Source organism: Electrophorus electricus, chromosome 4 (assembly GCF_013358815.1).
Source record: "Electrophorus electricus isolate fEleEle1 chromosome 4, fEleEle1.pri, whole genome shotgun sequence".
In the NCBI taxonomy this organism is placed as follows: domain Eukaryota; kingdom Metazoa; phylum Chordata; class Actinopteri; order Gymnotiformes; family Gymnotidae; genus Electrophorus; species Electrophorus electricus.
In genome coordinates this window covers 21,932,680-21,957,055 of record NC_049538.1, presented here as the reverse complement: position 1 = coordinate 21,957,055, position 24,376 = coordinate 21,932,680, and the positions used below count along the sequence as shown (strand labels likewise).

The 24,376-nt window shown below is 36.8% G+C and overlaps 1 protein-coding gene across 1 annotated transcript in view; it reads right to left on the bottom strand.

The window, feature by feature from the left end:
• Window positions 1-22,755, bottom strand: part of si:dkey-119f1.1 (uncharacterized protein LOC557127 homolog) — a 32,484-nt gene extending 9,729 nt beyond the window's left edge. The window contains exons 1-18 of the mRNA XM_035525709.1: window positions 22,407-22,755; window positions 18,983-19,120; window positions 18,574-18,691; window positions 18,375-18,480; window positions 18,098-18,234; window positions 15,772-15,833; window positions 15,562-15,642; window positions 14,835-14,936; window positions 13,354-13,473; window positions 12,282-12,380; window positions 12,050-12,196; window positions 5,788-5,876; window positions 5,542-5,706; window positions 4,552-4,730; window positions 3,273-3,474; window positions 1,456-1,570; window positions 1,150-1,310; window positions 67-202 (exon numbers count right to left, since the gene is read on the bottom strand). Of these exons, the coding sequence (XP_035381602.1) occupies window positions 67-202; window positions 1,150-1,310; window positions 1,456-1,570; window positions 3,273-3,474; window positions 4,552-4,730; window positions 5,542-5,706; window positions 5,788-5,876; window positions 12,050-12,196; window positions 12,282-12,380; window positions 13,354-13,473; window positions 14,835-14,936; window positions 15,562-15,642; window positions 15,772-15,833; window positions 18,098-18,234; window positions 18,375-18,480; window positions 18,574-18,691; window positions 18,983-19,120 (2,157 nt within the window). The 5' untranslated portion in view covers window positions 22,407-22,755. The remainder of the gene's footprint in view (window positions 1-66; window positions 203-1,149; window positions 1,311-1,455; window positions 1,571-3,272; window positions 3,475-4,551; window positions 4,731-5,541; window positions 5,707-5,787; window positions 5,877-12,049; window positions 12,197-12,281; window positions 12,381-13,353; window positions 13,474-14,834; window positions 14,937-15,561; window positions 15,643-15,771; window positions 15,834-18,097; window positions 18,235-18,374; window positions 18,481-18,573; window positions 18,692-18,982; window positions 19,121-22,406) is intronic.
• Window positions 22,756-24,376: the final 1,621 nt, after the last annotated feature.

The following is a 24,376-nucleotide window of genomic DNA, read 5'->3' as shown; positions in this document are numbered from 1 at the left end:
TGCTACAACTACCTATAGTTGTATCAGAAGAAATACTGCACAGCTCGAAAGTTAGAAGTACGTCACCTTCACTCTTTTGTGATCTGTAAGGGCTCTCTTAAACAGAACTTCATTCTGATGCACTTGGTCTTCAACTTGCCCAATATTTTGGGCAAAATCTTGGTGATTCCTCTGCTGGGTCTGCAAAGCTGCTTGTAAATTCCTAGAGAAAAACGGGTGTAATAAATAAAGGTTTTACAAGTTTAAACATGCAATCCACATAATTAAAACAAGGACTCACTTGCTTCTAATGATGTGGGAAGGCAGTTAAGAAGCCATAAATCACTTTTTTTACATTTACAACACAGAATAATGACTATCATCATATATTTTTTCATATCATCTATATTACATTATCATGTCCACAGTATAATGGAGGCAAAGTGCACTAATAAAAAGGGGGGGAAAAAAATCTTAAGATGCTAATTTTTTTTTGGTAGGTTAGTGAAATGCTCTATTCTGATGTATTTGTGTAGTTGAGCTTTATGATCCAATATTTTTGGCATTTCCTCAATTACACAATAGATGTTGACCTGGAGTAGATAAATATTTACTGCATAGTTAGATTCTGAATAGTTATATAAAAATCAATTAGTTGTTGAGTAATCATAGTATGATTAGTTAACTTTTTTTTTTATATTGGTAACTCACCTAATTTCTATCCATCTATCCATCTATCCATCCATCCAAATAAGAGACCACTACAAAATTATCAGTTTCTCTAGTTTTACACTTGATGGGTATGTGTTTAACCAGGCTGAACAGTTTTGTTTTATTCTATAGACTACTGGCAAATTCCAGATAAAAATATTGTATTTTAGAGGTTGTTTTTTGTTTGTTTTTTTTTTAATGAAAATGACTAATGGCCAAAATAACAAAAGTTACAGAAATTTCAGACCACAAATAATGCAAAAAAAACAAGCTCATATTCATTTATAAACAACACAGTACTAATATTTCAACTTAGAATGAGTCAAGAAATCAAATGCTAAATGCTATAGATTCTGCATGTACACCTTCAATGGGCTCCTAAAAAAGTGGGTAATTTTTTATTCCTGACATTTGTGTTTTTTGAAAAACAATAAAATTGCACAAAGAGCAAGAGCAAACCTAATTTCCTTTTCCACATCATGGCTTAGGTAGAGTGCCCTCTGCTGTTCTGAGGAATAGTAGCGGTTATTGAACACCTGGTCCCCTTCACGTGTAAAAGCCTCTTTACAGTTACAAGGAGGACACCCTCTTTGCATCACTCTCCGTGCGTCTTTGTTATTCTAACATCAAATAAGAGCACAGGAATTAAAAGATAAAGGCCAATCAGACCACACTATTACTGCAAGCCGAGCTAGTGATGTATTACATGCTGCTTACAATGGCTAAACAAAATCAAAAGTGTTAAAGACATTTCTGTGTACTCACCTTAATAAGCAAAATGGTCTCTATACCTCTCATATCAATCAAACAGTTGGCCACAACCGGATTGTCAATATCAAGAGCCTGGAGTACTGTTGGGTACTGAGGATGTCTGACAGCTCTGTGAGAGGTACAGAGAAGATCAGCTACTGAAGTAAATTAGAATATTTAAATGTTAAACTCTCCAGAACCGTCTTAAACTAAAACGGGCTTCGGGCTGGAGGAAAAGAATGCAAGATGAAAACAGCAGGAGGTAGATAGGAGTGAAATTTTAATTCCTGTGCACATGCTATGTTTTTAGTCCTTAAAAGACACGGTTTTAATACACACTGTTTTAACACACTTCTTCAGTAACTCTTTGCAGGAACCGACTGGCACATACACTGTATCTAAAATCGTCTATTGTTCATTTTGATCTTCTGTTGAAATCAGAGTATGTGAGTGGAGTAAAACTAATTTCTGGTGCTTACTGCTAAAATAATTCTATATTAGTTATTAAATGCCTCCATGGTTTTATGCCCCTTGTTACTTTTTAGAGCAAACTCTTAATAAAAAAAACAACAACAAAACAAAAAAACAAAACAAAAAGAAAACTACATCAAAAGTCAAATCTCATACATTTTTCATCATGTAAAATGTGAATTGGAGAGTTAAGTGACATATTTGCACAATTAGTAAAGTAATATAATCTGAGGTAATGTCACTGACTATCATGGCAGTGTAAATATAAGGAGACAATCAGCCCTTCATAATTGCACTAGCCTACTCGGTTTTTCTACTACTAGTTTTTGGCAATAAAGCAGAGGACTGAAATTAATCTCTAATTGAAAAGCACATGGGGATTAAGACTAGTTTTTTTATTAGTGGTCTAAAAACTGAGTTTTAATGATTTGGGAAAATCACCCAGGCCAAGAGAAGAATTTATTATAGTAATCATGGGTTAAATGGGCAGTAGTTCTTTGAGTAACTGAGCTGGGACTGGATCATGTATACATGAGGAGGATTTAGAAACATTTATCAGAGAAATTAGCTCCTTAAACTGGATTGTGAAAAATGATTCTAATTGTTTGTCTGAGCCAGGTAGGAAGATGACAAAACGCAGATTAACAGAGTCTATGGAAGGCCAATAAATTCTTCACAATATTTGGAATCTTGTCTTTAAAAAATGTTATACTTTTATACAGCTACACTCCCGCAGGACAAACTCAATTAATTTGATTCCTCATTCATTTTGATAAGGTATTAAAAATAGGAATCTTGGATGTTTTGATTGACTATTTCTCCATTTATACTCCAATCTTTCCAAGTTTCTCAGTGCAATGTATGTCCCATTTTTTGGGCATGCCTCTTAAGTGACATTAGGTTTCAGAATATACACAATAAGGTAATCAAATGAGACAGTATCAAAGTTTACACCAAGGTCCTTAACTACTCTTTTCTGCACAATAAAAACATGTTCTGGAATAAATTCAGCTGCCACTTCTATACTAGAGAATTTAGAATAAAGATATTTCTCGTCATCCAGGATTTTAAAACCTAAACCTTGCGAGGTACAATACTGCAGTCTTTCGGTCTGATCTTTTGTCGTGAAGCAGTTGGAAATCTTTTTTGCCTATAAGAAAATTCTAAGATGACCAAAAAGAGTACCAAAACGCTCTACAGTCAAAAACAAAAAAACAAAAAAACAAAGCAACAATTTGAATATTATTAGACAGATTTAATTCATTATACTGTTAAATTTAATAATTTAGCGGTGTGCCCATGTATGCGGTACTTCCATATGGGTTCATATTCATATATGAGTATTACAAAAGTGTAGATACCTGGTACTGATGTCATAGAGTGTGTCAGTAAATTCACTGACAATAATTTGAGGCCTTCGTTCCTGTGAAAAGGCTTTACTCATTAGCAACTGTAGCACTTTCTCATCCATGTAGTTATCACAGCAGAAAGCGAACAATAAGGACTTCAGACAGCTCTCCACAGCAAGACAGAGTTCTGCATCCCGCAACCGGATACAGTATCCTAAAAACAGACAATTAATAATTACTGTTAAGCATACTGTTAAGTTACCACTAAGCTTTGTCCAATAAGTAAAAACTGAATTCACACCAAACAGTCTGCGCAGCACTTAAACAATTCTTAAACAATCTTAAAATGGTAAATCAGAGCACTTGTGATTACGTCTTTATTTTATCCACCAGACTGTTTTTTTCCCCCAGGACACTGGTGAGGAATGGCAGTAGAATGATAACATGCAAAAGAACTATAAAAAAAGATGCTGACAATGTGCATAAGTACTGTGACATCTGGAATCATGAAGTAACCAAAAACATTTACCAAATGTAAACTCCCATGTGCATATCTGTTCAAAGTACACTTTTAGTTAGGCGAGACCTAAAGAGCGGTGGCGTAATTCTGGGCTGTGAATGGAAGGTCTGAAAATCTCAGCTAGACGGTCTCTGCATCAAATGTTTCAGTATCAATATACACACCTCACCTAACCCAAATTGTGTAGTCCAGATACAGAATACAAGTTGGCAGGATAACACAAAGTACATAGACAAAATAACTTGGGTTAAACTTGTGTGGTTATTAGAGCATAAACACTTATTTGCATAATCCCAAAAAAAAACTGTAAACAACTGTTTTCTCAGTTGATTTTTTGTTTATCTTTAAGAAGCATCAAATCAAGAATTAATTTACAACTTAACCTGAATGTTCATGGGAATGAGAGCATTTTATTAAACAGGGCAAATAAGTTTCAAGTGAGACATGCAAAAATAAGAAAGCGTTTCATGAAGTATGACATGCATGCAACTGAAAAGGAAATATCCCAATGTCCACATGCCATTGCCCAAGAGAACACATATCTGCGCAGTGCATCTCAAAATATAGGCCTAGCTGATATGACAGAATAAGCTAACACATGGGAATGAGATTTCATACCATGAATCCATGCATATGAAAAATCGATAATTGAATTAGTAATTTTCACAGCTCTGTTGCTTACTGTCTTTTAACTAGACAACATGAATATACTGCAGTATAAATTTAATGTCAGAATGCTCATGTAGAACAATTTAAGATGGAAAGTCTTACCAAGGGGTCCCACAGGTTTTACTCTGAAGTGTCCTCGATGGTTAGCTTCTTCAATGGCAGCAATTAATGCTGGCATTTTCTCACCAAATCGACGAAGTCCACCAATTCTGCTACCCTCCAGAGTGGTCAGTTCCCGCCGCTTTGACTCAAGTGCACGATGCAAATCCTGCACCTCTAGTCTACGGATGGGTAGAGATGAGAGAGGGGAAGACAAAGTGTGTCAAAGTGGAGCTTGATTCATTTGGCATTCACAATGCTATGAAGTAACAAAAGTGTTCAGAACTGAGCACAAGCATTTAGAACATTGCACGCCTTTAAGAACATACACAAAACGCAACTACAAAATAGAAAGCACAGCTGAATAACTACGTAAAACACACATTCAATCAAACCAAAAGCAAACAAATTCCCCAACTTACAAAATCATATACTGCTCATCTCACGAGTACTAAAAACTAAACACTAAGAAGCATGACTTGTTTAAAGCCTACTTGAAGTCAAGAATTTATATCTGCCTCTTAAAGGATACTCAATAAGTGATCCCTTCCTACATGAACAAGCCCTGTATGTCATTGTATTAATTTAGCTGATCTAATTATCTTAGCTAATGCTTAGCCCACCATTTATGTGTGGAAAATGCATAATAACTGCCAGGGAGTTTGTGTTTTTAATTGTTGTTAAACTGTATTTACATCTGGATGGATATATATACATTTATGTATTTGTGTGTGACTGAGAAAAGCAATGCAACATAGTAGAACTTTCATACCCAGAATCATGAGATTCACAAAACTCATAAGATAATAAATCAGAAGTCTTCCAAATCATGGTAAAGCAAGAATTACTAGTTGGAAACACCTATAGTATTTTGACAATGCCAGACCAAATCAGTGATGCAGAACTAAAGCAAATGTTATCAGTATTTTTTTCTTCAAATCTGTTCAATCACTCAGAAAACTTTTTTTTTTAATTGCAGGTACATTTACAGACCTCATTTTATTGAGCTTGTCCTTGGCACTGTTATAGGCCTGTTGAAACTGCTCTATCTGCTGAGCGAGAGTTGACTCCTTAAAATTAAGAGCATCCAACTCAGTTTGAAGGCGATTCATCTGTTCCCTACGGCTCTGGCTGGACACTGCACTTGACTGAGTGATACTGTGGAGGAAAATGCATGTGACAATGAAAAAGTGTGACACAGGAAAATCCAATTCTCTCCTTTGCATGCAATACACATACCTGTATTTCAGCTCACTAATGCGATTGGTGAGCTGGTCTTTGTCTCTCTCCAAGTCCCTTAAATTAGTTGTGTGCCTATGCAAACGAGCCTAAACAGATGGCAAAAACGAGTAGGGTTTATATATACAAAGTTTATATATATACAAAGTTTATATATATATATATATATATATATATATATATATATATATATATATATATATATATATATATATATATATATATATATCGGGGAAATAAGTATTGAACACGTCACCAATTTTCTAAGTAAATATATTTCTAAAGGTGCTATTGACATGATGTGAGCTCTCTCAAGACCTTCGCAACCTTATTGCTGCAAAACATACTGACGGCATTGGTTACAGAAGACTAAACATACTGACGGCATTGGTTACAGAAGACTTTCTAAACTACTGAAGGTTCCAGTGAGCACTGTTGGGGCCATAATCCGGAAATGGAAAGAATATCATTTCACCATAAACTGGCCACGACCAGGTGCTCCCTGCAAGATTTCAGACAGAGGAGTGAAAAGAGTTGTCCAAGAGCCACGGACCACCTGTGGAGAGCTACAGAAAGACCTGGAATCAGCAGGTACAATTGTTTCAAAGAAAACAATAAGTAATGCACTCAACCTACATGGCCTGTATGCACGCTGACCACGCAAGACTCCATTGCTGAAGAAAAAGCACGTTGAAGCGCGTTTAAAGTTTGCTCAACAACATTTAGAGAAGCCTGTGAAATACTGGGAGAATACAGTCTGGTCAGATGAGACCAAAATTGAACTCTTTAGATGCCATAATACACACCATGTTTGGAGGTCAAAAGGCACTACATATCACCCCAAAAACACCATACCGACAGTGAAGCTTGGAGGTGGGAACATCATGGTGTGGGGTTGTTTTTCAGCATACGGCACTGGCACACTTCATATAATTGAAGGAAGGATGAATGTACTGGCTGTGTACACACAGCCAAGGAAATTATCAACTGGTTCCAGAGAAAAAAAATAAAGCTGCTAGAATGGCCCAGCCAATCACCTTACCTGAATCCAATTGAAAATCTATGGAAGTAACTAAAGCTCAGAGTTCACAGAAGGAGCCCACAGAACTTTCAGGATTTGAAGAGTGTTTGTGGGGAAGAATGGGACAAAATCACACCTGAGCAATGCATGCAACTAGTTTCTCAATACAGGAGGCGTCTTAAAGCTGACATCACCAACAAATACTGCGTTTGTACGAAGTATTAAATAAATTTCAGTAAGCATGATCAATACTTTTTCCCTGTGTCATTTCTCATTATTATACATAATTTATGGACATCTGTGGTTTGATTTCTTTGCATGTGTGGATTGGATGGGTTGTTACCGACATCTGGGGAGAATTTCATGTCAATAGCACCTTTAGAAATATATTTACTTAGAAAATTGGTGATGTGTTCAATACTTACTTCACCTGCTGTGTATATATACATACATACACACATATATACACATATATACACACGCGCGCGCATGCATGCATGCATACATACATACACATACATATACACACACACACACACACACACACACAAATATTATATGTAATTTATATAACAACACTTTAAATGTAAGGTGGGCTAGACTTCTTTGCAACAGCTAGATTTCACCTCTTTTTTTGGATTTATGTGGTGAAAAATGTCCAAATACATCAACTCCTGCTATGTTTGTAAAAGGCTTCTCTGAGAAAGAAATGACTAAGATGTGCCATGCATTGTAGATAACTGGACCACTTATAGTGTCAGACATGCCTAAGCCAGAATTCCAGTTTCGCGTACCATGATGTTTGCTGTGGAGAGCAGCTCCTTTTCTACATTTTTATCCGTAATTTTGATATCTATAATTTCGCTATTTCTTAATATCATCCGGCCAGGTTAATTACATCCTTACATATTCCAGAAAGAAACAAGCCCAAATAGGTTCTCCTTAGCAAACCATGAATGGCTAAGATGTAATAGTAAACGTACTTGTATTTGTCTGCTGTCTAAAATGTAGTCTTCTGTATGTTTCTGTTCTCCTACATACTTAATTTTAATTGCTAAATACTGGAGTATAGAGCCATCACAACCTAAGCAAATCGTAATCCAAATTTTTTGCACTGGAAAAACTTCTGATATCAATACCAATAAAACAAGATTTGAGGTAACACCAATTGAAGAACTAATAGAGAAAAGTGTATGTCTCTTGATTCATTCATTCATTTTCATTAATTCATTCACAGTGTATTTCTCATACATACAGTTACAGTGGGCTAAGCCATGTTTGATAAATACACAATACAAGATTTATGCTTATGTACTGTGATCTCACAGGGCTATCAATATTTATGTGTTTTAATCCCAACTTTGGCATTGTTAGCAATATTTCATGAAAGGGAGTTGCTATTTAAGGTGAAAACCTAACATTGTAACTGATGCAAATTTTAGGTGACGGCCTGGCAATCATAGTAATTATACTTTTCAAAAATGGATGTCCATTCATCAATAGTTTGTTAGTAGGTCCATCACGATGAGGTAATAAAGACATAAGGGAGTATAGAGATTCTGTGTCCTTTCAGAATGATTTGCGTACAGGGCCTCCATAGAGGTCTCTGCAGGCTTTACCAAAGGATCATGGTTAAGCTTTGGTAGACCTCAGGGTAAGATATTTGACCTCTCCACAAGGCTCAGGACCGTATAGAAAAACAATCTTCTTTAGGACAAGGTCAAGAGAAGTCCTCTCTTGGAATGTGGTGGTGATGGGTTCTAGCTGGTGCGGGTGTTGAACATCAGTTTGCATATGTTGACTAATGTATGGTTTGGATGTAATGGTAGCGAATGCAAACATTAGTATGTAAAAAAGGTGGGGTGAATACATAATTACATCTGACCAATGTATAAAAATGTGGGTTCTTTGTTAGATTGTTAGACATTCTCTGGAGGGTGCATCAATAATGCTTAATAACGTTAACCTGCAATAAAGAACAGGACCAGCTATTCTCTTTAACTAATTCTGAATTGTATATTTTCATTTTATATTTGAGTGTTTAAATTTACAACTAGCTGACTGGGGATTTAGGAAGGAGAAGGTTATGCAATTTAGCAATTTGAGTCTGCCCTACATCAGTGAGGTTATGGAGTATAGTTGTGAAAACTATGGGCAATCCGATCAGAATGAATAAAATTCCAGAATACCAGATTATTTTTCAGACTGAATTATTTCCTGTTTATTTGGTGGTACAGAGGTGTGTGATATAGTTACTCGCTGGAATACCCACTCCATTTTCTATGTGTACAGGTGTGTCTTGTGTCGTGTGTGTGTGCGTGTGTGTGGTCCTAAGGCGCACAAAGAAGCATAATCAGAACACATACAGAAACAGGTATATTACAGCTATATTATCAATATACATCAGTAAATGGCTTCACCTAGCAGCTAAACCGTTTTACTTAGTGTGACCTTCTACACATGTGAATCCACGTGCATCCATCATCTTACACTTACAAAACCCATAACCCTTCACAAACCTGGAATTAAAAATGCCTAGAATTACAATAAACTTATAATTACATAAATTGTACATCTACTCACTTGTTCAATGGACACACTATATAATCTGAACAGTCAATTCCACCGATCTACCAGGAATTAAATCAAATCCTACATCCTGTATATTCGTCACATGGCTACCATGACCAATCAGAACAACCTCTTTTTAAACACCTCCTATCCATATTGTAATATAAATATGAAGCCATAGTAGGGAACCCACATAAAAATAACTGTCATATTTGCTAAGACTCTCACTATGCTCTGATAGTAGTACCTGAGACAGATAAAATAAATAAATAAAAACGTGTAAAAAAATATCTGGCTCCTCTGGGTCCACCTAGTCCTCCTAATAACATTTGCAACGATACATGGCATCCGAATCAAAACAACCAATCAGATCCAGGAGGAGTGTCTGACAGTCCCAACACTGCTTGTGCACATGCATGCTCACTTGGTCAAGTGCAATAAGTAAGCAGCTCTAGGAGCGTAGAAAAACAAATATCTGAAAAAACTGCCCATCCCTCCTGTGCCAACAACAGCTTACACGCAAAAAAAGACAGGTAAACAGAAGACAAACAAAGAAACACAAGCAAAAAAAATGAATCAGGCCATGCCCGAGATAAAACAGGATAAACCTTGAAGTGGCTTTTGAGAGGTGGAAAGCTAGTCTGCAATGATATTCCTATTTCTGCATGACAAGTGGCTAATTAAACCCTCTGCTTGATTTATATTTAATTTGATTAAAAAAAATAACCACAAATCTAAGATGATAATTGTTACAATAATACTTCATAGCACACTTCTCATTTTAGTGGGATTTGCAGTCTGGTTCTTGTTAGCTTAGTTCTGATGCTATGGCCAGTGTTGTTTTATTTGAAAGGTGCTGAAAATACTTTTCACAATTCATGACAATTTCTGTTATCAAATATATAAGCACTAAAATAAGTTTGTGCTAGTTCTTTTACCAAAACGATATTGCTGTAGACTACTTTTTAATGTCTAAAATATTTATTTCTGCTTTTTTGTCCACTGGCCATCAATGTTGACATTTCACGACATGCACAAAAGCCTTCTGTGCAGGCAGGGGCTTTGTAGGCCGGGCTGAAGCACAACAAAGATTGAGGTAGGAGGGGCATGGAATCTATACTTGTTCTAGTTTTCATGCCAAGCCCACTTTCTCCTCAGTCCTACCAAATGTAGCTTTAATGAGGAAAACAGATTAACTCTTGGTACATCCAGAATATGTCTGATTTTCATCACAGTTTACAGCATTAATGTTTAAAAGAGTAGCAGGGCTGATACCTTTTGTACTGGTATTTGTACTATGGCAGTAAGATAAATATCTCTTCAGAGATCTTCAGCACCAATGTTTTTTTTTATAATTGCATGGCAGATGACCAAAGACTCCCTATGAAATAAGGCTCACTATGAACCAAGCCAAGTGTAACCACTCAAATCTTTATCGACATATGGCAACTGCAAGGGGTTGTGAGGTGAATGAAAGAGACATTTACAGTTCCTTGAAAAAGTGTTTGCCTCCTGTCTTAATTCCTGAATTTATGAAAAATTTCACATTATGTTAGCCTGAGTTTATAGTGTAACTATAGTAGTATATAAGGTCTGGTAGGAAAATTATACAAGTTTGGTGCTTCTTTCAAGTCTTTGGTGTGCAAAGTATCAATTATGCAATATTCAGGTGTAAAAAGATGTCCCAGCAGAATAGCCTGGTGGAACCACTGATAACCAAGAATATAAATGCTTGTCTCAAGTTCACAGAGAACCATCAAGATAATCCTCCTGATCTGGAAATGTGTGTTATGGACAGATTGATTTAAAGTGGAGTGTTTTGACCTGGGAACTGTTATGTCTGTCAAAAACCTAAAACTGCTTTTCAAAGCAAGAGCGAGCCTCATAACTTCTGTGAGCCTCATACATATCAAGATCGAGCCTCATACCTTCCTGAGGGAACTTTGAATTCTAAGAGTCAGTTCTTCAGGAGAATGTCAGGTCATCTGTCTGTGAGCTGATGTTAAAAATGCAACAAAACAATGATCCAACACACAAGCAAGTTTACCACCCAATGGACGTATTTAAAAAATAAGATATTTAAACTTTTGGAATGGCCTAGACCTAAACCCTATTGCAATGTTGTGGCAGGACCTGAAACAGGCAGGCCATGTCCATAGGCCTACAGATCACGCTGAGATAAAGTAATTCTGCGAAGAGTAGTGGGCCAAAATTCCTTCATGGCATTGTAAGACACTAACAAATACACAGAACATTTAGTTGCAGTTATTGCTAACAATCACTTTCACACAGGAGGATTAGGTGTTGAATATCTTTCCAGAATAAATACATGTCAATCACATTGTTGTGATTTCTGTTCCCTCAGTTTCTCTTATATGCATTATTAGGTCTTGGTTTAAGATGTAACATCATTCAGTGTTTGAATGTGCAAAAATTCAGGAATTCAAACAGGGACAAACCTTTCCGCTAGCATCACCCTGAAAAGTATACCTTCAACCAGTCTTTAACACTTTCAATATACTTTCCCTTCGTGGTTCCACACACAGCTTTGCTTGGCCACACACTACACACAAAAAGCTCTGTGCTGAAATGTAGAAAATTGTGCTTTGTGTCTCAACATCCTGAAATTACATGATAGATCTATCCATATACATGTGTGTGTATATGTACCTCTGCTACTCTGAAGACTCTGCAACGTTCCTGTACTTCATTTTTAAGTTGTGTACATTTTGGCTGCAGCTGTTTCAAACGCTGATTAACAGATTCCAACTGGTCATGAAACTCCTTATACTTCTGCTCAGCTTCTGCTACTTTTTCCTGCATTGGAACAAAAAGCAAATTAATGTATTTGTTCATGTCTAGCAGTATGTATGTAAAACTCAACATTTAAATGTAAATTCACCTTCCACTCTTCCACCTTTTGGTCATATTTAATAGTTGATTTCTCTTCCCCTGCAATCTTCTCTCGCATGTTCTTTATTTCCCGTTCCATTTCAGTTACCTAAAGCACACGTTAAAGCTGCTTTAGAAGTGTGCACAACTACACACTGGAACGTATTTTGTCCCTGATGTTCTTCTCCCTTAGGCCCTCTTCACACATAGCATTACAATGAGTCCTGGGTGATTCAATCACAAGTGACCAGCACTAAGTACAATTGTGAACAGGGTACACAGTGTATCAGACTCAATATAATCTGACCACTCAAACCACTCTTGGAGATGGTCTTAGACGCACCAGGCCACATTACCTCTGAGGCGTGAATGATATGTCCTAATGCATGCTTAACAGCAATAAAGTACTGCCCATATCAACCATGTCATTGCCTGGGCCAGAAATCATAATTGCGTGCCTGTTCGCACTGCATGTAGTTAAGCAAGCTAGGCTAACTGATAAAAGAGATATGGCTGGTGTACCGATGTCTCATTTCCATTTGGGCTGAGAACATGATCAACTGTAAAGTTTGTAACTGTCCATAGCGGAATGTGAGCAAGGACTGGCAGGACATTTCTGTCTGAAAACAAATGCACAGAGAGTGACGTATGATCTTTGCTTAAGGAAGAGCTACAAGAAATCCAATCACAAGCAGGCAATTGAAATGTATAATGTAAAAATGCCAGCAGTAAACAGCAATTTGTTTTAGAAGTCCCTTGTGATCGGCTCACCCCAGATGCATGTTAATTCTAGGTGTGAACAGGGCCTTAGTGTGCTCATCAGTTAGGGAAAGATTTACTTGACAGAAATCTTGTACAGATAAGACCTCCTTTGAGGGTAAAAAATAGTGAACTTGCAGAACTAATCTGAAACCTACAATCAGGGAACTGCAGACAATTCTGAGGAATCAGACATTTGCCCCTTTAAATTCTCTACAAATACATTTAAAATGCAAAACCTTAAAGGAACTTTATTTTATAAAGGACAAAGAGTTACTTTTCCATCTTAAAAAACACACCCGATATCCTAAGAGAATCCTTACCAATGCCCAGGCCATTTGGCCCTTTAATTCACCCAGTTTCTGTAGCATCTCATCCAGTGAGGCCAGATTTTTATAACGCTCCTCTTTCTCCTTGAACTTTAACCGCATTTCCTGCAGAATCTGAATAAGATGGGAAGAAAGATTGGGAGAGAATGGGAAAAATGAAAAAAGGAAAGAGGTAAAAAGAGAGAGGGGAACAGATGATGCAAGTATGTACAAATTTAAAAATATGGATCCTAAATGAATTCATATTTCTTGAAAAAGTAATCTTCTAAAAGAAGAGCAGGGTAGCAGGTGGGATTGGGCTTGTGGGACTAAGTCCTCCCAGTCTTTTAACTAATAAATAGCCATTCGCATGTCATATTTCCGATTTGAAGAATGTCTTGTAGCACGTATTTTTTGGACATCTGTGGACAGCACCAGAGCACAACCATTTTTAGGCCACAATGTCTACCTCCACCTTCCTACCATCTGCATTCAGTACTATTTGAAACAGAGAGCATATAAAATGCAATACATTTACTATTAAATGACTAGAAAAATGTAGAAGAAAATACACGGAGGACCATATGGAAACCCATAACTTACCATTGATTACCTCCGTAACAACCACAGTTTATAATTTTTTGTTTAACTAAGCATATTCTAGTCTGTTAACAACTGGGAAGAACTGCAAACAATTAGCTAGCTATCCTCCAATACTTAATGAAAAGCCTGCAAAAGCTTGTTAATATTTTTCTTGGATGGTTTTGTTTTGTTTAATTGGTCATGTTAACAATATGGTGAGATCTACATGTTTATGAAAGAGAATTGAAAGAATATAAAAAATGTTTAAAATCCTATTACATTCCAACATGTTAAATTGCATCCATTTTTGTCCGAATAAAAGTAGTTTGTGTCAATAGACCTTTATTTTAAGGGTCATGTAAGCTACCAAGCATAAATAAATAAAATGCTGAATGATATAGAACATTGACTTATTGCTCACAATGCACTGATGCATTAATGCAACTAACTGGAGTACAATAAGGCAGAAGGCCATAAATGAATTAGAACCTTTAATGGAGCAACTGGCCCCAGCCTGCCCCATTTCAAATGGTGTAGAACTGTCATTGCAGGGTATAGTCAGCTGTACCTCCTACTCGTAGGGAGAATTTTAGTTTTAGCAGATGTTCAAAGGGGACTGAGTGTTGTATGGAAACCCTGTGAGACGAATGAATCACCAACTTCTAGTGCTAAATGTTTCAGCTCAGCAATTCCGATCTCTAATTAGATCATTTTCAATAACTAGGCTTTTAATGTGGTTCTATATAACAAGTTGTTGTGTAGATCAAATTACCACTATTGGTGAAATTAATTTCTATTATTAAGCCAATGGCAGTAATTTAGCATGTAATGAAGTCCAGTGTGGCACAGATTTTTTAAATCAGTGACCAGGTTTAAAAGTGACTACTTAAGAGTTCCTCACATAATGTACTTACCTCCTCATGTTTCTGCACTGTATTCTGGGTCATAGCTTTGGTTTCCATAATGTAGCTGTAATCTTCTTTCATCTGTTCCAGCTGAGTTGCTTTCATAAAAAACTGCAGAAGAAACAATTAACTAGTTACATACACTTAGAGGACATTTTATTAGATAAACCTACAGGGGCTGCTGTAAATATTTGAGTAATTTGTGGTTAATTGTTAATATATTTTGTCAGAACCTAGTTATGTCAGAAGTGATTGCACTTAATATGCTACATAAGCATAAGAATTTAACAACTGAAGAGCACAAATAATTGTAATCTGCATAATATAAATTTGAATTCAAAATTATAACTATTTAATCATAAATTATAACAAATTATAACTATTAAAACTATTAAAACTAGAAAACTAAAATTATAAAATTAACATCTATATTTTGAAGATTTAAGTTTGGTAAGCAACAAAACTCTATTACAATTGAGAATTAATGTGTAAAACTATATCTTGTATATAAGAAGGGTTCCAAAACACCAGTTTTGCAATATTTTGATGTCAGTTCACATAAATAAAAAGTTGGGCTATGTTGTCATTCCCTAAAGATCATCAACATGAAACAAAGTTGCACCAGGATTTACACAGAGTAAAGATCATGATTATACTCATATAGTGTGGGAAAATAATTTTCATTTATTTCACATTACAGAAAGGTATTGTCAGTGAAAATACAATAGACAATTACTTTGTACTTGTCTCCCTCTCCTTTGGAGTGGAGGAAATGTTTACTCATTTCCTGTGTAAGGATAGAAATAGGATTATCCACCTGAATAAGAAAGGAAGAGAGGGGAGGAGGCAGACAAAGAGCTGTAGTAAGAACACTTATTATAAACTCATTATAAATGAGTTTCAAAACATTCATTCAGTAATAAAACTTTTTTTTTTCTTTTAATACCTGAATATTGAAGTGATCAAGAATGGATACAAGTTCCTCCTTTTTATATGGCACGGGTTGACCTAAAGAAGAATAAACAAACTTTACAATGCTTAAAAATTTTATATCCGATTAGAAACACATGCCAGCCTCGTTTAATACTGCTCAAAGTCCAGGAAAAGACTGAAAGAAAATAAAATCAATCAGGCAAGGCAGGTTCTTCAAAATACTTTAGAATGGATCCATAATTTCTCCAGAATTATATACTCACATATAATCATCTTTCCTAGTTAGACATTACTCTACCAGAAGCCTGGTAGCTTGACCGCCCTCCATATTATCTTAGCTGTTCCCAGGATAGAACTCTTCTGGAAGGAGATCTTGGATGTTGTTCCTGAGATCTGCTGGATGATCTTGGATGTTGTTCCTGAGATCTGCTGGAGCCAGAACCACTATTGCCTACACCTTTCTCATCTTTTCCAGCTCTTCTCTCAAGTCTTGGTATTTCTCAGGTTTTTCATGTTCCTTGTTCCTGATGTTGCCATCACTTGGGATTGCTACATCTATCATTACGGCCCGTTGCCGTTGATTATCCACTACTACTGTGCCCAGTTGATTAGCAATTACCATTTTGTCTGTATCTGCTACCATCTTACATCCTGCTGTTATGTGCTATATTGTCTCAGGGGCATCTTTGCACTGCTTGCATCGGTGGTCCTGTCTGGCATGGTAGGTCCCAGCTTCTATTGATCTTGTATTCCGAGCTTGTTCCAGTGCTGCTATGAGTAGTGCCTTCATGCTATCTTTCAATCCAGCCCCTTCCAGCCATTGGTAAGATTTCCCCATATCAGCCACTTTCACCATTTGTTGTGGTTCATCCTCCCATAATGGTTCCTGCTCCTCCTCATTTCCATCCTCCTTGGGTCTCTGTTGTCTGAGCTACTCACTAAGCACGTCATCACTTGAGACCATAATTCCTGCTGTACTCTTGGATCTTGGTGGTTTCATCCTGGATAGTGGCTCTGACGCTCACTAGTCCTCAGCCAACCTCCTCCCATTTAGTATACCATCTCAGAGTGCTGGATTTGGGATGAAACCTGCCGTGCATCGTGAGGAGTTTCCTTATCTTGATGTCAGTGGCTTCCATCTCCTCCTTAGTCCAGCTTTTTATGGCAGCAGGGTACCTGCTGACTGGCAGAATGAAAGAGTTGATAGCCCAGATCTTGTTCTTCCCATTAATCTGACTTCTTAGGATTTGCCTCACTCTTTGTAGGCATTTAGCTGTAGCTGCTTTCCTTGTAGCCTCTTCATGATTTCAACTTGCCAATGGGATTCCAAGGTACTTGTAGCTGCAGTCAACATCTGTTATGATACTCCTCCGTGATAAAACGTTCATATCCGGACAGCAATAAAAGTATCACAGGAGGAATAACTGCTGATAAACTATACATTATTAAAGAAGTAATTTATCACCATTTAACATGAGCTCTTTAAGCAACTAGCAGTGATACGAGTCATTATTTATAGAAAACTAAAAGTCGATATTGTACCTATGTGAATAAAAAGTAATGCTTTATACCTGTAACTAATACTGTAACTGCTACATTAATCAGCCTGCACAAGCTTGCTTTTCTCCTGATATAGCTCTTGCAGATAGTGTGTGGAATCCTGTTTTATCACAGAGACCAAAGAACCAGCAAACTGACTCTTCAGTTTGCAATTCAGAAAGTGTTTAATATCTGGGAGAGAGTTACTTATATGACACTAAATATGTCAAGAAGAAGCAGTCAATCTTTTTTCCCCCCCAAGTGAGGCGACATCAAAATGAAAAAACATGGACATGTGTCCGGATAGGTCTAAAATTATCAGACGGCTGCATACATTGGCAAAAAAATATAAGGCACTTCAGTTTATAATTTTATCAGAAAAAGACACAGGAAAAACTCTGACATGGATAACCTGGATGGAACATTTAACCCTGTCCAAAAAGGGCTTATGATTAATCACTGACAAACCACCTTGCTTCTGCAGAAAACTGAAAATACCAACCAAGACACAGCATAAGAGACAGATGTTAATATGATGGGTGCTAGAAAACCAGTAAACCAGTAAGCATATTGCGTCAAAATAGATAAATTAAATCAAACACCATTAGAAAAAAAACTGAAGAAGTTAATATGTAGTGTATTGTCTTTTAAAGATTGATGCAATGTTACACAAATTTATCACAACAAACTTCATTTTGAGCATTTCTGGCCAGGAGAAAAATTCACAAGATGGAACATTTCTGAGCTTTATAAACTATTGAGGGTCTAAATGCAACACTTAGAACACATAAAGACTTTACCTGTTTTGCTCATAAACTTGTACGTTCTCAGTCCTTCACTGGAAATGCGAAGATCAATTGTAATGGACTCCCCAAAAACCTCTGGCTTATATGCATCCTGGCCTCTGTTCCTCATAGTGATGGAAATTTGTGCAGAGCTAATGAGAAGATATACAGACATAAATGTGAAAAGATTTCAAAGTGTTAAATATGGAAAATATCTGAGCAATGAAGACTTTATTAAGAAAATGACTACTGACAGTGGGTCAGGAAAGTGTAGTAGAATAAAGAGGACTACCTCTCGCCCTCTTTGATAAAGCCTTTGAGCGAAGAGCCCCTGTTAGTGGTCTGCGCTTTGCCTCCCAGACCAACAATCAGAGCTGTAAGTATTGCACTCTTACCACCTAACACAAAAACAAACAAAAGCCTTACTAAATAATACACTACTGTGACTAGGGCATATTACTCTGGTTTACATCAGAACGAGAACAACTCACTCCCATTGTTTCCAATCACAAAGTTGACATTTGGCCCAAATGTAAAGGGACCAAGAAGAGAATGGCACATGAAGTTCCTGAGAAAGATGTTCTCTATAATGCCAACCTCCCCTGAAGCCTGGGGGGAAGAATAGTGAGGCATCCACTTAGACACATACACAGTAGGCAGAAGTTAAATATCAAGACTAGAATAAGAGTACATCTTTGTGACTTCCATAACAACCACTGAACAGCTGTAACCTTGAGCTAAATGGATTAGGCCTGTTTCTAATTGTGATTATAACTTACTGTGTTCATAACTTTCTATGTGCTGGCTTTAAAGCAGTCATATAAAGGTTGTTTTGTGTTCCTATGTGAAAAAGAATGTCACATAAAAGTGCGTCTTTTGTGAGTTTTGTGAATCCATTACACAGTGGGATGTCCGAAGATCACTGCTGTCTTGAATGGAACAGATTCTTTCCTCTTCATCGTCTGGTGGCTCTGGCTGTGACAACCTAACTCTTTTTGAAGGCACTTCCAGTATTTGATTATTTTTTCTCTTAGACATCTGCACACAGGACAAACAGAGAACATTTAATCTGATGAACATTAAAGGTCAAACAAACAAAAAGAGGTCACTTATTCTAGTTTCAAGTTTGGTTTATTTGTCACATACATAGTCATACACAGTATAACTCGCAGTGAAATGGTTTGAGAGTGCTCTGTCCAAACTGAGGAGGAAAAAAACAGGGGTGTATAGGGGAAATATATATCTATATATATATACAAAATATATTAACAATGTATGTACAATATATGTATAATATATGATTGTGACACTCTTTGGTATATAGCTTTGCATGAGCAAAATGTGAAATAGCACTTGAAAGACTAATTCAACCTCAAAACAAATTGAAGAATATTGCCCATTATGTGCATCTCATCATTCCACGCAACTCTCAGTCATAAACATTAGCAGTCTTTCCCAGCACATAAATCACTGATCACTAGGTTACCATAAGGCCTACCAGGACTGGCTGTAATATGTTTACCAACAAAGAATTATGTTAAATTGATAAATCTTCAGTAAATTCAGAAAACAACACAAATGACTGTAAATCTAGGTAGACAAAGGGCCTAAACCTTAGAGCTCAGAAAAGAAAGAAGACAAGAGAAATTTCCTCAATTAAAAAAATTTCATTACAAGACATGTTGCTATACAACACTTTACAAACCATAAGCATCATGGATATTCTGAGCCAATCCAAGTTGATTGACCACTATTGGTTATACTGAGCCTAATAACCTAAATTTCAATGCTTTAGTTAAGCTATGTTTCGAACTGTACAGGTATCCAAAGGACACTATTCAGGAACAGCAGTAAGCCACTTTGAAAAGTTAATGAGGCACTGTTGGATCAAGGATGGCATCTTTTTGCAAATTATGGGCCATTTGTAATAAAATATGGGCAGGAAGGCAAGGCAGGAAAATTGGGTGGATCAACAGGTGATGCAGCCACCTAGTGAAACCACCTGAAGGTTTATTTAGCATTCTGGGTAGCTGTGGTTGAGGGTTATTTGGCTGATGTGGGTTGTTGCAGTGGAATGATATTTGGCTTGGGGGGGGGGGGGGGGGTTTGGATCAGGACTGTTGTGGGGTTGTGAAGTAGGTGAGATTAAGTGGTATTTAGCTGTAAGACAGTTGTCAGCTATTTGGTTGTTGTTGCGGGTCCTTTGGCTGTTCATCAGTATTTTGGTTGAGGGGCAATTGGCTGCAGGGTAGTTGAGGCTGTATTTATATATGAGTATTTATATATGAGATAGTTTGCTTTAGTGTTCTTTACTGGAGGGGGAGGTTTTGTTTGAAGGGTAGTTGAGGCTAAGGAGTATTTATCTGTGTGGGTAGATGTGTTTGAAGGCTGTTTGGATGTAGAGGTTAATTGGCTGTCATGCAGCTGAGTCTGGGATATTTAGATGTTGGGTAGTTGTGCTTTAGTGCTCTTTGGATGTGCGGGGCAATTTTGGATGAGAGATACACTTGATCGTTGAATATGATTATTCCTTGGCAAAATCCCACAGGTGAACTTCATTTCAAGATTACTATTCATCTTAATCATTAAAAATGCTGTGTAATTCTTATTGGACTTGCAGTGTCAGCCAGTTATGTGTTGTTTTTTTCAAAAAGAAACTTGGAGGAAACATAAAAAGTGCAGCTGCCCCCAGATTGCTGTTGAATAATATGAAGTGGGCATTTTGGCCCTCTTCATACATGGCGAATGCCAGATGTGAATACATCTGTCCTGGGTTACTGGATCTTAAGTGGCCAACATGAAGTAAAAGTGTGAACACAGTAACTGCATTTCGGAGACATATTGTAATCTGATCACTCAAACCACTATTGGAGGTGGTCTGGGATACAGGCTACAGTACATCTGCAGTATGAATGGCATTGTGTCCTAATGCATCCTCAAAGGCAGCAAAGTCCCGCCCATATCAACCACATCATAGCTCTAGCTGGAAAATATGTAATAATTGCTGTTTACAGTTTGGCAATCGCACTGAATGCAGCTGCTTTTGTAGTTTCTTTTGGGTATTCATTCTGTTAATTCATAAGTTGGCCTAGCAGACCGCGTGGCATAATGACATAAGAGATATCATTCTAGAACCAGTTCCTGTTGTCTCCTCAGCTAGAAACGTAAGTCTCACATAAATGACTAAAGATTAAAAAGGTTTGCTTAGTCAGACCAGACATATGCAGCTGATCTTATGAGACTGGATGGCCATTTATTTCATTGTACATAATATTGATTCTATTGAGTCTTTGAGAGGTCTTTTATTGAAATTCGTTGGACTGTTTCCAGTCATTCATTGCATTTGTGTTCTATTGTTTTCTTGTTCATTTTTACAACCTAACGTTTATATGTTACATTTCCTTAGATAATAATAGTGTTCTTAAAAATAATTATTTTCATAATGGGGTATTATGCATTACATTTGTAAGCTGAGAAGGCATCAGAACGCTTTAGTGAAAACGAAAAAGCTATTTAAAAAAAGCCAGAGATAACAGGGAAAAAAGCTGTAATTAATAACTTTTGTCAATAAAGATTTTTAATGAACCACTATATCATTTTGGTCTGTATGTGCGGGCTGGGGTCTAAGCTTTTCTTAAATACTCGGGGGGGGGGGAATCCCAGGGGAAAATGGTTGGGAACCACTGATCTAGAGGACCAATTAAAAAGGGGGCTTTCATCACTTCCTACATATATGGCGGCAAATCCAATATATGAGCCTATTCGATTAACATGGAATTTTGCTTTTACGATACATCATCTCCGACCAAGTAGAAACAGAATTGTCAGTCTGTTTCTGACATAGAGAAATTAGTTTAGAAAAGCGTTTACCTTCTGAAACATATATTTAACAGCAGTGGTTGTGACACCATGCAAAATAAGACCGGTCTCAAACATCCAGGGTGGTTGCTGCTTATGATTTGTGATCCAGCTTAACTACTTAGCGCCAGATAGCTAATTATGCATTTGAACTCAAACAAATGAACAAGATGACTGGGCTAGCCATCTAGCTCGTTAGCTAACTAGCCAGTCTAGCAGTCTTGTTAGATGGGAAAAGACCCATCAAAGAAAAATCATTTGAGGAGGAAACCCAGCAATCTTGAGCTAATAGGCAGCATAGCGAATAATGAGGTTAGAACTTTATTACCGACAAAACCTAAACAAACTTGACAATATATATCTATTTGATTTCGTATATAACTAGCTAAAAATCTGAAAACATCGTTAAGAACTTTATCTAGCTAGCACTAGCGTTAGCTAGTTATCATAATCAAATTTAACTTACCTCAAACTGTTATCTACGAATCTTCTCCACCTTAGCTACCTAGCTTTAGCTAAGATAAACCACTTAGGTTCCGGACACAAAGTACACCTTAGACGCTGCAGTAAAAGTTACGTCATAAAGTGCTATATTAGTTTTTGCAACTGAAATCCTAAAAGACCATATTTAGTCTTCTCGTCAATTAATGTTATTCGCTCATTTTCCATATAGCTACAAGGCCAGAACATCGATGTTAGCAAACCTGTACTGTAGCTATTCTTATATATATATATGTATATATACATATATATATATATTTTTTTTTAAAAAAAAAAACAGTTGCGGAGATTATTTTAGCGATTGTGTGGTTCATTTCCTGGTTCGTCACAAGGGAAGGGGTGGACGCACGGAGTGGGTGCTTGATATCCTGCTAAAAGGGGCAGATGTATGTTTTACGTAGCGTTATGTATGTTAATGTTTTAATGTTATGTAATTTTGTATAAAAATAATATTGTTTATATTAATTATTGTGATGACGTCAATCTAAAGTAACACCACGTCTACATTTAGCAGAAGCGAATGTATGCGCATATTTGGATTATTCACACTGCTGTGTCCTGTTATTCCTCAGTAATCTGTTACGTGTGCGGTTAAATTCCTTATGAAACGCATTTATCTCAGAGAGCATGCATATGTCAGGACTGGGCCAGAAAGGGCCGAGATCCAGGACTGTTCTGGCACCACCGGTGTTGGCAAAATGCATGTGAGCCAAAAGTGGCCCACATTTTAAAATGCTTAAATGGCCCGCACGTCCCAAAACAAATACAGGCCAGTTCTACTGACTTGCATCAGAAATTGCAAATGGAATCTGAGCCTATGTAGTAAAATACTAATGGCCCACACATTTTAAAGTATTCCAAAGTATATTATAGCATATATATTAATACTTTTGTAACGAAAAAAAACACTCTCAAACCATTGTTTCTTGTATCTTGGGGTCTAATATTTTAAAGGAGGGAAACATTGATTTGATATACATCAAAGGCCTGCACAGATTGGCTGAATTTTCCTTTCCTTGAGAGAAGTAGCCATTCCAAACTTGTATATATGTATAGTATCGTATGTAGCTGTACTTGCTTGTGATAAATGGCATTAGTGTTTAATTAAAGTGAAAGCAGTGCTTTATTAGTCAGGAGAGCAGATGACTTGGAGTGAATGAGAAGAGCAAATATAAATAATGAAGACCAAGTAATGATGGTAAGGATCTTAGGTAATAATAATAATAATAATAATAATAATAATAATAATAATAGATGAAAATTAAATATGAATAATCAAGAAATTCCTAATTTGAATTAGAAAAAACCCCATTAAGACTAATAAAGTAGCGCCCCAGCATTGGGGGTGGTCATTTTAAAAATTTGATATATAGCTAAAAAGAAATGAGAGGATGAATAGATGACCAAAGAGGAGAAGAGGAAGAAAGCATGGAGAGCAGAAAGGAAATGATTGGAGAACAGTGGACGAGAAAAGAGGCGAGTCCTAGAGGAAAGGAGAGATGACTGTAGAGCAGGGGAGGGGAAAGATAAGATATGATTGGAAAGGAGATTAGAATATAGGGCCAGAGGAGAGAGGGCTGGAAAGGAGAAGATAAATCGAGAGGTGAAAATGAGCAGAGCAGATGTCCCTGATGCCCACCCAAGTGTCCTTGTAAGTAAATAACAAATTTCTTAAACCTTAGTGACAATATATAGACGTGTCTTCATATAACAATTGCATAGATTTCTGTTAATATTATGGTTATACCTTAGTAGTGCATAATAATAATAATAATAATAATAATAATAATAATTTCAACTCATGAAGTTAGTGAATTCCCAGTCCCCCAGGTAGATTTGTTCCTCTCCCAGTGTTCTGTTCATGGCAATGGCCTTGCTAGCTACATATCTTCTGACATTGTATGATGTTTTAATGTCTTAAGAAAAACAGATTAA